The sequence below is a fragment of the Dermacentor albipictus genome, chromosome 2 (assembly GCF_038994185.2).
Source record: "Dermacentor albipictus isolate Rhodes 1998 colony chromosome 2, USDA_Dalb.pri_finalv2, whole genome shotgun sequence".
Taxonomy (NCBI): domain Eukaryota; kingdom Metazoa; phylum Arthropoda; class Arachnida; order Ixodida; family Ixodidae; genus Dermacentor; species Dermacentor albipictus.
In genome coordinates, this window is record NC_091822.1 from 67,598,783 (window position 1) to 67,610,953 (window position 12,171).

Genomic DNA, 12,171 nt, shown 5'->3' on the forward strand with positions numbered 1-12,171 from the left:
CAGCCCGTGTGTACTATAACGAACGCAAAGAAAAACACTTTTCAAGGCCGACCTAGATAGTTACCACGTTGAAACTAAACTGCAGCGATTATGAAGAACTACATCAGTATAGGCAGCAATATGTTTTTTTAATTTTACCAACGCTGGAGAGGTAAAAAAAGAATGTAGGGAAGAAAGGAGAACATCAATGGTAAGCGCGCATCCTAAACAATATTTTACTTACTAAATGCTGCTACGGCCACGAACATAATTCCATGTGTTGTTTATAGGATGCTGAGAGGATCAAATGTAGATATGTTCTCTCGCTTACATAGCCTATGCCCGCAGCAGGCTACGTACAGGCTTCCGTACATCCTTGATATAGGACACCAAAGTGGTCAGTGATCTGAACATGTTGCATGCGGTTCCTTATTTGTTACAGTTGCTGCTTTGTTATTTTCCCCATTTCAGAGGTTAGAATTCTGTCTGGACCCCGATAAGGATGTTCGCGTACTTATCGAAGCACTAGATGTTCGAACCACTAGAGAACAGTTTGGTGTAGCAGGTTAACGACGATGAAGGTGTGGTGCGGAGGAGAGGTTATTCTTGTAGAAATCAGTGAATGCAATTGGGACTTATTAGATGAGAAATGGGCCACCTATGACGATGGACAATCTGACGAAGGAACCACAGAGAACAGTGAGGAGTATGAGCCTATTCATGTGCGATGTCCACCTCTGCATAACGGGCCCGAAGAATTGCTTCGTCTCCTTTCACACGCGCGCATCACAATCTGCTTAGCAAAGTGTTAGTTTACAACATTATTCTATGTGGATAAACTAAAATGTGTAACGTCATATTTTTATTGCTTTTCAACACCACATTTCAAATAGATGCTGTTCTGCGGACATAATTACCAATATTACTTGGGTGGCAGTAATCTAAAGAAAAAAATAGAGGAAGAAATGTCAATATTCAACAAAATTGAGGACTGATAGGTCAAAGCGAATGCTTAACCTGCCGCGTGTCTTCCCTGCTGATACACACCATAAATAAAGAGCTGGTTAGTGTAACTTCACTGCAACTTGCTGAAGTTGATAGAGTCCTTCAAATTTCTAGCCTCAGGCACGCTGTCGCCATATACTACACACTACTGCAAGACAATAAAATCGCTTCTTCGCGAATGCCTTTCCACAGTTCCATGAAAGAGGCTTTAGGCCCTTGTTCCTGTATTTTCTTCTCGAAACGGGCTAGTAATTCTGGAGTGAAGTACTCCTTCCAGCTCCCAACCCTGGCTTCCTTCACCACGGCGTACCTCTGCTTGTCTCCTTCGAACCCTTGCTTGCTGCTGGCCTTCTTGACGGCAAACAGTTCGTCCCACTGCGGCGCCTCGTTGGCCTTGAAGTCTATCACCATCGTCTTTCTCATATGTTGGGGTCTGGAGCATTCCAGAATGTTCTGCAGCCTATTTTCATCCTCTTCCAAAGCTCTGCCGTAACTGTTGCCCAGAAAATGAGCGAGTTTGAGAACCGTGCATCGGGTGTCACCTTTGAGTTCTTCGTAGGTGAAGAAGAACACGTTGGGTTCGTCCTTCAAGGCGTAACCAGCTGCCACGTGGTCAAAGTAGCTCCCGTAGCCCAAGTCAGCTTCGATGAAAGCTTCGAAGAACTCTTCGAAAGTGCCGTCCTCAAACTGGTACAGGCGGACGTCCGTGATCATGCGAAAAAGCGAGACGCATACGTCCCATGGATTGCGAGCGACGTAGATGTATTTGGCCGCTGCGTTCATGACCTCGCGGCGAAGTGGCTGGTGAGTGAAGAACAGTGTCATTGGCATGGCGGGCTTCCAGTCGGCGTTATCGGTGTACTCGATGCCGCGGAAGTTCTGGGTCAACTCGTTGTATCCAGTGGCCGGGCCGGCTTTCCCAAGAATGAGCTGAGTAATGTACTGAACCCAATGGGTTCCACTTTTGGGGTATTTGACTTGCACGACGTCGTCTTTGGCGGCACGAAATTTGAGGCTTTTTCGAAAAGTTTCCGGAACGAGGCAAGGACACCTAGGCACGCCGTCGATGATCTGCCGGTAAGGCCTACGGCCAGGTATGGTTGCGAAGATCTCCATGTTGTGTGCCCTGAAAAAAAAGATTGCTGGTGTACTTGGGTAATGGGGCGCCGACTAGTGCGGACGTGCAAACATCGGCTCCCGATATCATCAATGATTTCACGAGGTTATTCACGCTAAATCGCAGTGAATTGTGTACCAACAAAAGCAGCAAGTTACACGGATTCCGTGGATACCGGATTTATTTCGGTGGGTGGATTCTTTCTCAACATTTTCTGCATTCGAATTCTCAACCTCGTCGTTCAAAGGCGGGTAGGCCTAGGCCTAACACCGCAAGTCAGTCATTGCCGCCATGGAAATCGTCACCGGTGTGACGATATCGCCGGAAGATGCGAATGACCCGGGCTGGATTGCGGCATATAACCGCAAATCGCGCAAGGTAAAGGCCGGTCAACCACAAGGAGCAAGTTCAAGTACTCGTGGCAGACGAAGGGACGGCGATCGCACCGCCGGACCGAACAGCGCATACCAGCGCCTCGTTGCTACCTCGAGACTCCCTCAGCTACCGAGGGACACGTTCCGTATAATCGTGAGACCCCGAGACGGTCTTAACGTGGCCAAATCTACACCAGTGCAGGTTGAGCAAGCCCTGGCAATGGCGGCAGCCCTGGCTCCTCAAGACCTCATGGAAGACTCCATCTGCCCCAACGTAACTCAGAATATCTTCATCATCTGCACCCCCAGCGAACGTAATGCAAGAGCATACGCCACGGTGCAACAAATTCGCATGAAAGATACTACGTATCGGGTCGCAGTATACCCGGCGCCACCCGATGATACCTGCAAAGGCGTAGTCCGAGGCATTGACCTCGAGCTCAACGACTCCCAACTCCGAGAACTGATCGTCACGAAACGCAACCCCAACGCCTTGGAGGTGAAGAGAATCAAGAACACCACAGCCGTGACAATCCTTTTCCAAGGAATGCAAGTACCAAATTACATCTACTGCGGAGCAAGCATTGTTCGATGCACACTCTTTCGCAGACACACAGAAGTTTGCTACAACTGTGGCAACATCGGTCACCGCGCGGATGTCTGCCCTAACCCCAGTACGACGTGGTGCCGGAAGTGTGGCATCAAAACTCCAGCGGAAGATCACCAGTGTTCCCCTCACTGCACCCTGTGCGGCGGACCGCACCCCACCGCCGACAAGGACTGCAAGCGCAAGTTTCAGGTCCCTTACATCGTTCGACAGAGACGCCGCCGCAGACGCAACCGACGAGACCGTAGCCGCTCCCAAGGACCAAGCGGCGCCAGTCACAGTGACTCGAGTGCCGCCTCGGGCATTCCCGTAGCGACCACAAGGAGTCGCTCGGTCACGCCGACACCCGAGCGCCGCAGCGCCCTACGCAGCAGCCGATCCCGCTCCAGGGGACGACGCAACAGCCGGTCCTGCTCCAGGGGGCGCCCTACATCCGGCCCCACCGAACTGACGTGGGCCGACCGAGTACGAGGGAGACATCACCAGCAGCAGCAACGGGACCTTTCATCTACCAGACAGGTAACGCGGTCTTCATTGCCCGAGCATGAGAGCGAGATAGTCACAGCCCTACGACATGCACTAGCGGGTCTCCGGGCCACCATACAAGTGCTTACAGCGCAGCTTAATGACGCAAAACAGGAGATTCAAAACCTTAAAGCTCCCAAACAAGCACCACCCCAGGAGACAAACGTAAAAGTTAGCACAGCCAAACGCAAGCCCCCTCCTCTCCCAGAGACGGAAGAAGAGAGTAATGCACCGCAAGACACCCTAGGCGAAATTCTGCGCCTCACGCGAGAGAACCTAGAAAGTATTCGTATCCTAACGAATCGTGTAGAGGTGGTCGAAAATAAAGTCGCCATAAAAATTAAAAACAAAGCTAGTCAGCCACAACAGATGGACACGACGACGCACCCCTCGTCACCAATAAATCCCCCGCAAAACCATCATGGCTAACACGACACAGGACACCTAAGAAATTTGGCAGTGGAATTGCGCTAGCTACGCGAAACGCAAATCCTCGCTGCAACAGTACCTCAAAATTCAACCCAAAAAGCCGCACGTAATACTATTACAAGAAACCCTATGCGAAACCCTCACGCTCTCAGGGTACAGCCCCGTCTCCCAAAAAGGAGGGGACGCCAGGAGAGGCATCGCCACGCTCGTTAATAGAAAATTCGCGCATATCGTTCATAACGTCCTTCCGAAAAACAGTCGCATCGAGGCGATCCTAATCGAGCTCGTACCTAACCGACTCCTAAAACAAAGCATTTTTGTACTAAACGTCTACAGCTCCCCTGCGCACTACAAACAATCTTTCCACGCGATCCTTACTAAAGCCACATCATTGGCACGAAACTCACCGCTCATTATCGCAGGGGACTTCAACGCCCCCCACCCGTCGTGGGGTTACCCCACAATCAAGCCTAGCGGCAACAACCTCTCGCGCGCTATCGACGACCTGTCCTTCACCCTGGTGACGGACCACAGGTTCCCCACCAGATTGGGTACGTCGACACAACGCGATACTACGCCGGACCTCACGTTACTCCGAAATGTAGCAAACTACACATGGACGAATACGCAAGAGAACCTGGGCAGCGATCACTTCGTCATACGCACAGAAATACCAAACACGGCGGCCCCACCCCGGTCTTTCACCCTTACAGACTGGGATAGCTTCCGCCAGTTACGGAAGGAAGACACGAACACGTACGATTCCTTCGCAGAGCTCCTCTCTGCGATAAAGGGCGACGTAGCTAGAGCCACGAAAACCATACAAACGGAATTGGAGGTCCCAAGGGTTGACCCTCACCTCGCACACTTACTCGAGGCCAAGGCCTCGATACTTGCGCGATGGAGAAAACAACGTCTCAACAGACGTCTGCGCAAACGCATCGCGATACTCAACCGAGATATCGAACAATACTGTACGGAGCTCACAAGACTCCAATGGCAGGAACTATGTTCGGCGGTCGACGGCCGCATGCGAACCGGAGGTAAGTGGAACCTCCTGAAACGCATGTTAGACGACAGCCAAACAAAGGACAATCACAGCCACGCGCTGGACCGACTTTTACACTTACATAAAGCGAAAGGGGGAACGGAAGAGTCCTTCCTGGCAGAAATCGCCAAACGTTACCTTCCATTAGGCGACGCTCACCCCAACGATTACCCGAGCATAAAGTGTGACACCACTCCCGAACTAGACGCTGCCTTCACGGAAGCAGAAGTTCGAGAGGCGCTACACAACCTCAACAGCAGGTCGGCCTCAGGACCCGACGGGGTAACCAACCGAATGTTACGTAACTTAGACGACCAGGCCATTACACTACTCATTAAAGACATCAACCACGTGTGGGAAACAGGAGAGGTACCAACGCAATGGCGCACGGCCACGGTGGTCCTTATCCCAAAACCCGGCAAACCACTTAACCTCGACAATTTACGCCCTATCTCTCTTACCTCATGCGTGGGTAAAGTGGCCGAGCACGTCATTCAAAACCGAGTGTCACGCTACATTGAGGAACACGAACTCCTCCCACACAACATGGTAGGGTTTCGACCCCACCTTTCCACGCAAGATGTCATGTTGCTCCTAAAAAGACCGGTCTTTGACGTTAAAACAAGAGACGTTCGAGGCATCCTCGCCCTCGATATCACGAGAGCATTCGACACCGTCTCGCACCGCTTCATATTGGAGTCTGTGGCAGGCCTCGGCCTCGGCCAGAGATTTCAGGAGTACGTGCGCTCCTTCCTTAAGGACAGAGAAGCCCGACTGCGAGTCTCACAACTTAAGTCGGACTGCTACACGCTGGGTTCCGTCGGAACACCGCAAGGCTCAGTCATCTCTCCATTACTCTTTAACATAGTGATGAAGGGACTCGCAGACAAACTACGAGACATCCCGAACGTAAATTGCGCTCTATATGCAGATGACATCACCATCTGGAGCCCGGGAGGCTCCCTGGCAGACATGGAGCAGGCATTACAGTCTGCCCTAGATGCCACGGAGGAGTACCTACTAGAGACAGGAATGAAGCTATCTTCCAAGAAATCGGAACTCTTACTATATCGCAAGTCTTGCCAAGGAGTCCGATACCTAACTCCTCTAGACGAACTTCCGATCGCACTACATACAAGAGACGGCCAACAGATTCCACAAGTCGACCACATACGCATTCTTGGGCTCCTAATCGAAGCCACCGGATGCCACGCACACTCGATCAAGCACTTAACCGCCAAAACCGAAAATATGATCAGACTCATCCACAGAGTCTCAGGGCGCAGGAAGGGTCTCTGCGAAGATAACCTTCTGCGCGTATACCACGCATTCCTTATGAGCCATATTAATTACGTCGCTTCTGCCCACAACTGGACGAAAACAGAAAAGACGAAACTAAACACACTCATGCGCAAGAGCATCAAACAGGTCTTGGGCATTCCACAAAGAGCAAGTACAGCAAAGGTTGATCAGCTAGGCATGCACAACAACATCGACGAAGTGATCGAGGCTCAGACTATGGCGCAAATACTCCGCCTATCCTCGTCCAAAGCCGGTAGACTAATTCTAAGCGAAGCTAATGTCTCCCCATCTCCCTATCTCGAGCACGCTGTTACCCTACCGAGTGAAATTAGAGACAGCTACAGAGTCTCACCGTTTCCCAGAAACGTCCACCCACTATACAACGTGGGTAGGCGTCGGGCCCGCGCCCGCGCGATTCTCGACCGCACAGACGCGGATCGTGAAGCCACCGCATTTGTTGACGCGGCCCAGTACGGCAATACATCAACTTTCGCGATAGCAGTTGTGGACGGCAACGGAACGTTACGGTCATCGGCATCGGTTAAATCGACCACCAGCGCTAAAGCCGAACAGATAGCCGTAGCCATCGCCATGGCAGACCCCACATTTACCCATGTCCTCACGGATTCGCGTGCTGCAATTCGGGCTTACGAAAGCGGCAATGTACCGAAAGAGGTAGCGCATATATTACTAGCGAGCTCAAACGAGTGCAAACGGTGCCTCTCCTGGTTCCCCGCTCACATGGGGAAAGACATCCACCCGCAAAAACCCAACCTCAATGAAACGGCCCATGACCGTGCGCGAGAACTTGCCCGCCGCGACGGTCCCACGGCCTCCGAGGGGCTGGACATTCAGTTTAATGACCCGCTACTCACATACCAAGAAATCACCTCACACTATCGGAAAGGCAGAATGAAATACCCGCTCCCGCACGCCAAACTCGAGCGCGCGCAGGCGGCCGCGTTTCGAATGCTGCAAACGGACTCGTATCCGTCACGAGGCCTATTAAGCCACTACAATTCAGAAATCCCGGCAAATTGCCCAGACTGCCCAGAACCCTACTGCTCACTCTCGCACATGCTTTGGCAATGTACCGCGTTACCAGAGGGCCCTCTCTCCAGTGAGCCCGAATGGGAAGAAGCCCTCAAAAGCCCGGACCTCAAACTGCAATTCAAGGCCGTCCAGAGGGCCCAAGAACTGGCGGAGCGTCACCACGTTCCCGTCCCGACTTGGGCGTCGCCTACGGTTTCGGCCCAAGGAGCTCGCCGCGTGCGATCTCCAACGGCTTAGACCCCTCAGGACCTCAATAAAGTTCTTGACTGACTGACTGACTGGTGTACTTAATGCTCAAAGACTATCCACACAGCTGCAAATGAGAGCTTGCGATCTTCTTTTCTCGATATCAACGAATTGTTACAAAAGCAGCTGGGTTGGGTCTGGGCTTGAGTGTTAAATGATAAGAATAAAAATGTTAAGGTCTTGCACTTCAGACCTCTGATGACTGATCGGCGTAGATCTTATAATAGTATTTTGCACGCTGTATTTAAATATTTTTTTCTTTGAATGACTTGGATGGGACACGGCTGGGACACCTGGCAAGCTGAAGAGCTTAACTGGGACACACGGTATATGATGAAGCTTGCCTTTCAAGAGTCGGTTCAGGGCTGGAACGATTCCATGCATTTGTTTTCCACACTGGATCCGCGTGTTGCTCTCAGCATCATTAACTACGTTCAAGGTCCACCACCTGACTTTTCTGCGCTAGTAGGACCTATATAGTGCTGCCGTCTCAAATGCGGGCGACCAGAAGTATACGTTGTTGGCCATTGTTGCTTGTGTGCCTCCAGACGCCTGGCTCCATTAATTCAGTGCTGTTGCTACACGTTGTTATAGGGGTGTTTCTTTCAGTTATTCCTTTCCGTACAGCTAGTACTAAACTAGACGAACTTGTGTTCAGTCTTACTTTAATATAACTATAGCAGGACAATTCAGTGAACGTGCTGCCAAAAGTAGTGTAATAAATAAGCTCTACCATGTGAAAGCACCATTCAACAAAGCGCGTAAAGCCTACTCTCGCGATTAGACCTTGGGGCTCCAGAACCCGTGTGAGGTTTTTTTGTATCTTTGATCGCTTCTTATCTTAAAGGTCAACTGGTTCACCTCAAATTTAGTTCTGCAGTTTCGAAACAATGAGTACGAGGTATTGAGAACAATATCTTCTAATGAAAATAGGAAATACTTATTTCGTTACAAAGCAGTAATGTGTGAATGTACACGAGACATTCAAATGAGATTGGCATCTATTCAGAAAAAGTTACTCTCTACGCGATTCTTAAATTGCGCATCATAAACCATGCCTCCTTGTTTGGTAAAAGATAAGCTAAAAATATAATCTGGCACATAACAAATTTAGCATAACTAATTTGGGCTACTTCAATCAATCAATCAATCACTCACTCACTCACTCACTCACTCACTCACTCACTCACTCACTCACTCACTCACTCACTCACTCACTCACTCAATCAATCAATCAATCAATCAATCAATCAATCAATCAATCAATCAATCAATCAATCAATCAATCAATCGTCGATATATTAATTAATTAAGTCAATAAATGAACCAATCATATAGTATATCATAATAACTTCATTTATTAGAAAAGTATCAAGATAACGCTTATTATTGAGAAAGGTGGTACACATGAGCATGAACTACAGAAGGAAGTCCCATAGTTCAACACTGCAAAGCGACCTCCTCTTTTAAAGTGCATCAAAGGGAGTGAGCAGCAGGGATGATACATTAGCAACAACTAGCAAGCACAGCTATTAAGCATTATTTACACACAACAAAACGAAAGGAGTGAACACGGGGCGCATAAGCTCAAGTTTCTTCTACAAACAGGACAAGTTTTTTTCTTAAATGTAACAAACGATACACATTGTTTTAAGTAGCTAGGGAAATTATTCCAAAATGCTGCAGCTGCAAATTGAGAAGCGCGTTTTCATGGTCACTTCATAGTCACTCGGGGTAGCAAAAAGTTGTCGTTGGAAGCAAAGCTGGTGTTACTGAAATCATAAAGGCATACCTTGCCAAGTACTTTAATCAAAATGAGGTTGTTTATAGTCTTGGATAGCACGATTACTAGGTGATCATTATTCATAGCGCAATGGAGTGATTGTGTACTCCTTAAGGAGTGCAAGGGCGTTGGCGCTGAAAACACTGAAGATGTTTAACCACATGGCTTGGTTCCCTAAATGCTGTAATGGGAGTAAATGTGTGGCATACGTATTACCCCAAGATGATATATAGTAAGTGGAATGACTGTGGATGAAGGCATGCTATAATGATAGTAACGTAGGATAGCTAAATATCGCGCTTTTATTGCTACACTTATACTATGGCTCATTTCTTGTTTTACGTGCGACAAGTGTGTAGACTATTGTAAGTTGGAGTATGAAATTACACTTAGGGAAGAGCATTGCTTGGCCCCATATATTCAAGGGACTCAAATATAATTGCATGGTGATTAGCGTGAAGTTTTAGAGGTAAAGTTAAAGATCATAACACTACCTTTAGTTGAGTTCTTTAGTTTAGTTGAGTTCTCACCATTTTATCAAGTTCTGAAGATCATTACTAAGCCTAGTAGTTCAGGCAATAATTGATGTGTCTATCGTCACTATGTATTATCGATGTAGAGAAAAGGTATGGAGTTATAAATATAGTTAGCGAAATCGTTAAAGTGAAACGAAAATAGGAGTGGCCCATTTATGGAGCTTTGTCGTGTGCTTATTGTTGTAACTTTGAAGTTAGGTATGACTTCAGAAATACAAAGCTTGTGGTCTCGCTCATGAGGAGCGCTTGATGAGGGCTAGGGCAGGTCCAACAATTCCAAAAGAGGTAACTTTAGCTGCAAGAACTTTATGCCTAAGAGAATCAAAGGCGTCAGTAAGGTCAGCGAATAGTGCACCGGCATAGAAGCCTTAGTTTATAGAAAACTTAATCTGGTCCGTAAACAAAAGCAGTGCTAGGTTTATTGAAAGACCTGGGCCGTCGCCGAATTTAAGAGGTGATAACAAGCGTAATTCAGAAAGCTATATAATTAAAGGCTTCTCTATACATTTTAAGATATCTCGACAATTAAAAGTGATTTGGAAATGGGGGTGACAGTCCAAAATGAGCGTGCGGTCTCCTTTTTGTGAACTGGAATTATTTTCGTTTCTTTCGTTCTTCCAAAAATACGCTTATCTTGAACATGATATCTGTAATGTGGGAAAGCGGGTAACGAAAGACATGTGCAAATATCTTATACTTGGGTGAATATTATTTGCGAAGGCCACCAATGGTTAGTTTAGGCTGCGTCATATGGTAGTCATTTCTTCAGGACATGTAGGGCCAAGAGAGAAAATAGCATTGAGAACAACGATTGGCTGACGCAAATAATTAGTGGCACTGATTAGGTGTTCACCAAAAAACCTCAATTAATGCACAAACAATGTCATACGAACACGTAAGAAGCTCTCCCTCAGATTGCAACCTTCCTACAGCTTTCTCATTTCTGTTCGTCTTTAAGGAGTGCAATATTTTCCATTGCTCATTTCTATCATTACTGGCTTGATTAATGTCGCTGTCATATTACTGTCTTTTGCCTTCTCACGATAGCTTATTGAGCGCATTGCAATACGTAGAGTATCTTGACCTAATTTGCCATTGAGTGGGAGTTCTATAACTTTCTGAATATTTTTTTTTTCTGCATCGATATAAGTGCACATGCTATGGTGAAAAATGTTGATGTCCCCCACTATGGCAACGCTGTTCTGCTTTACAGCGAATGTGCTAAGTATTGCATCCAATTCATTGCATAAAAATCTGATATCGATGGCGAAGGTTAACGTTAGATGCAGCAAATTATCGTTTCATTCTTGTGTGATGGCTTTTTTGTTACTTATTCGCTTTTTCCAACAAAGGCTAAGGCCGGTTCTCCGTTTGTAGGACACTGGATGAGATGAATACTGCCACTCCGCTGTGGCTACTCGAAAAAGAAAGACAACGTTCGGAAGCATATGAAAGAGAACAACATAAATGTTTTCATATGAAGAAAGTCATGTCTCTTAGAAGGTGAAGAATGAGCGGGGATGACCTGGTGATGTCAGCAGAGCATAGATTTCGACAGGGTGTTTTTCGTAATATTGCGTGCATTGAAATCGATAGCTGGCATACAATCTTCGGAGAGATAGCGCTTAAGATGTTTAGAAATAAGATGTAAGAGTGAAAGTAGTCTGGGGCACTTATTAGAGGTTCCTATCTCAAAAATGGTAGACCGATCAACGGAAGACGCAGGTCAGCCTCCGAAGTTATACGATAGACACGGCTCTCCAGAATACCGTTTCAGCGCCGCGACTCGTTTTTCATTTCCACATTTACGTTTAGTTCGTGGTCTTAAGTCATTTCCACCTAATGTTCTTGTACTAAGGAAGTGAGCAGTGTACGTTCGAGAAAACAGTCTGAACTTCTGCCTTTACCTTATCGATGACTGTATCAGCAGAGACAATTTTTTCTCTGCATTTCTTAGCAAACTTCTTTGCTATTTGTTCCGACCAAGCTCCCAGCTGCTCAGATTGTTTTGATAGCTCTACGTACAACGACAAGGCAAGTTTAAAACACTTATAACAACAACACTCTTTTAAAAGACTTTTAAAACACTTTTTGTGCAATACTTTCAACAGCAGACGTTACACGAACAGGGGACACAAGGACTAAATCTTATAGACGTACAAACCTG

At 47.4% G+C, this 12,171-nt stretch overlaps 1 protein-coding gene across 2 annotated transcripts in view; it reads right to left on the bottom strand.

The window, feature by feature from the left end:
* Nucleotides 1-887: 887 nt before the first annotated feature.
* The window catches only part of LOC135903255 (3-alpha-hydroxysteroid sulfotransferase-like), a 68,090-nt gene continuing 56,806 nt past the window's right edge, over nt 888-12,171 (bottom strand). For both annotated transcript variants that reach the window (XM_065433675.2, XM_070532893.1), the window contains exon 2: nt 888-2,110. In XM_065433675.2, coding sequence (XP_065289747.1) covers nt 1,123-2,100 — 978 coding nt within the window. In that variant the 5' untranslated portion in view covers nt 2,101-2,110 and the 3' untranslated portion in view covers nt 888-1,122. The remainder of the gene's footprint in view (nt 2,111-12,171) is intronic.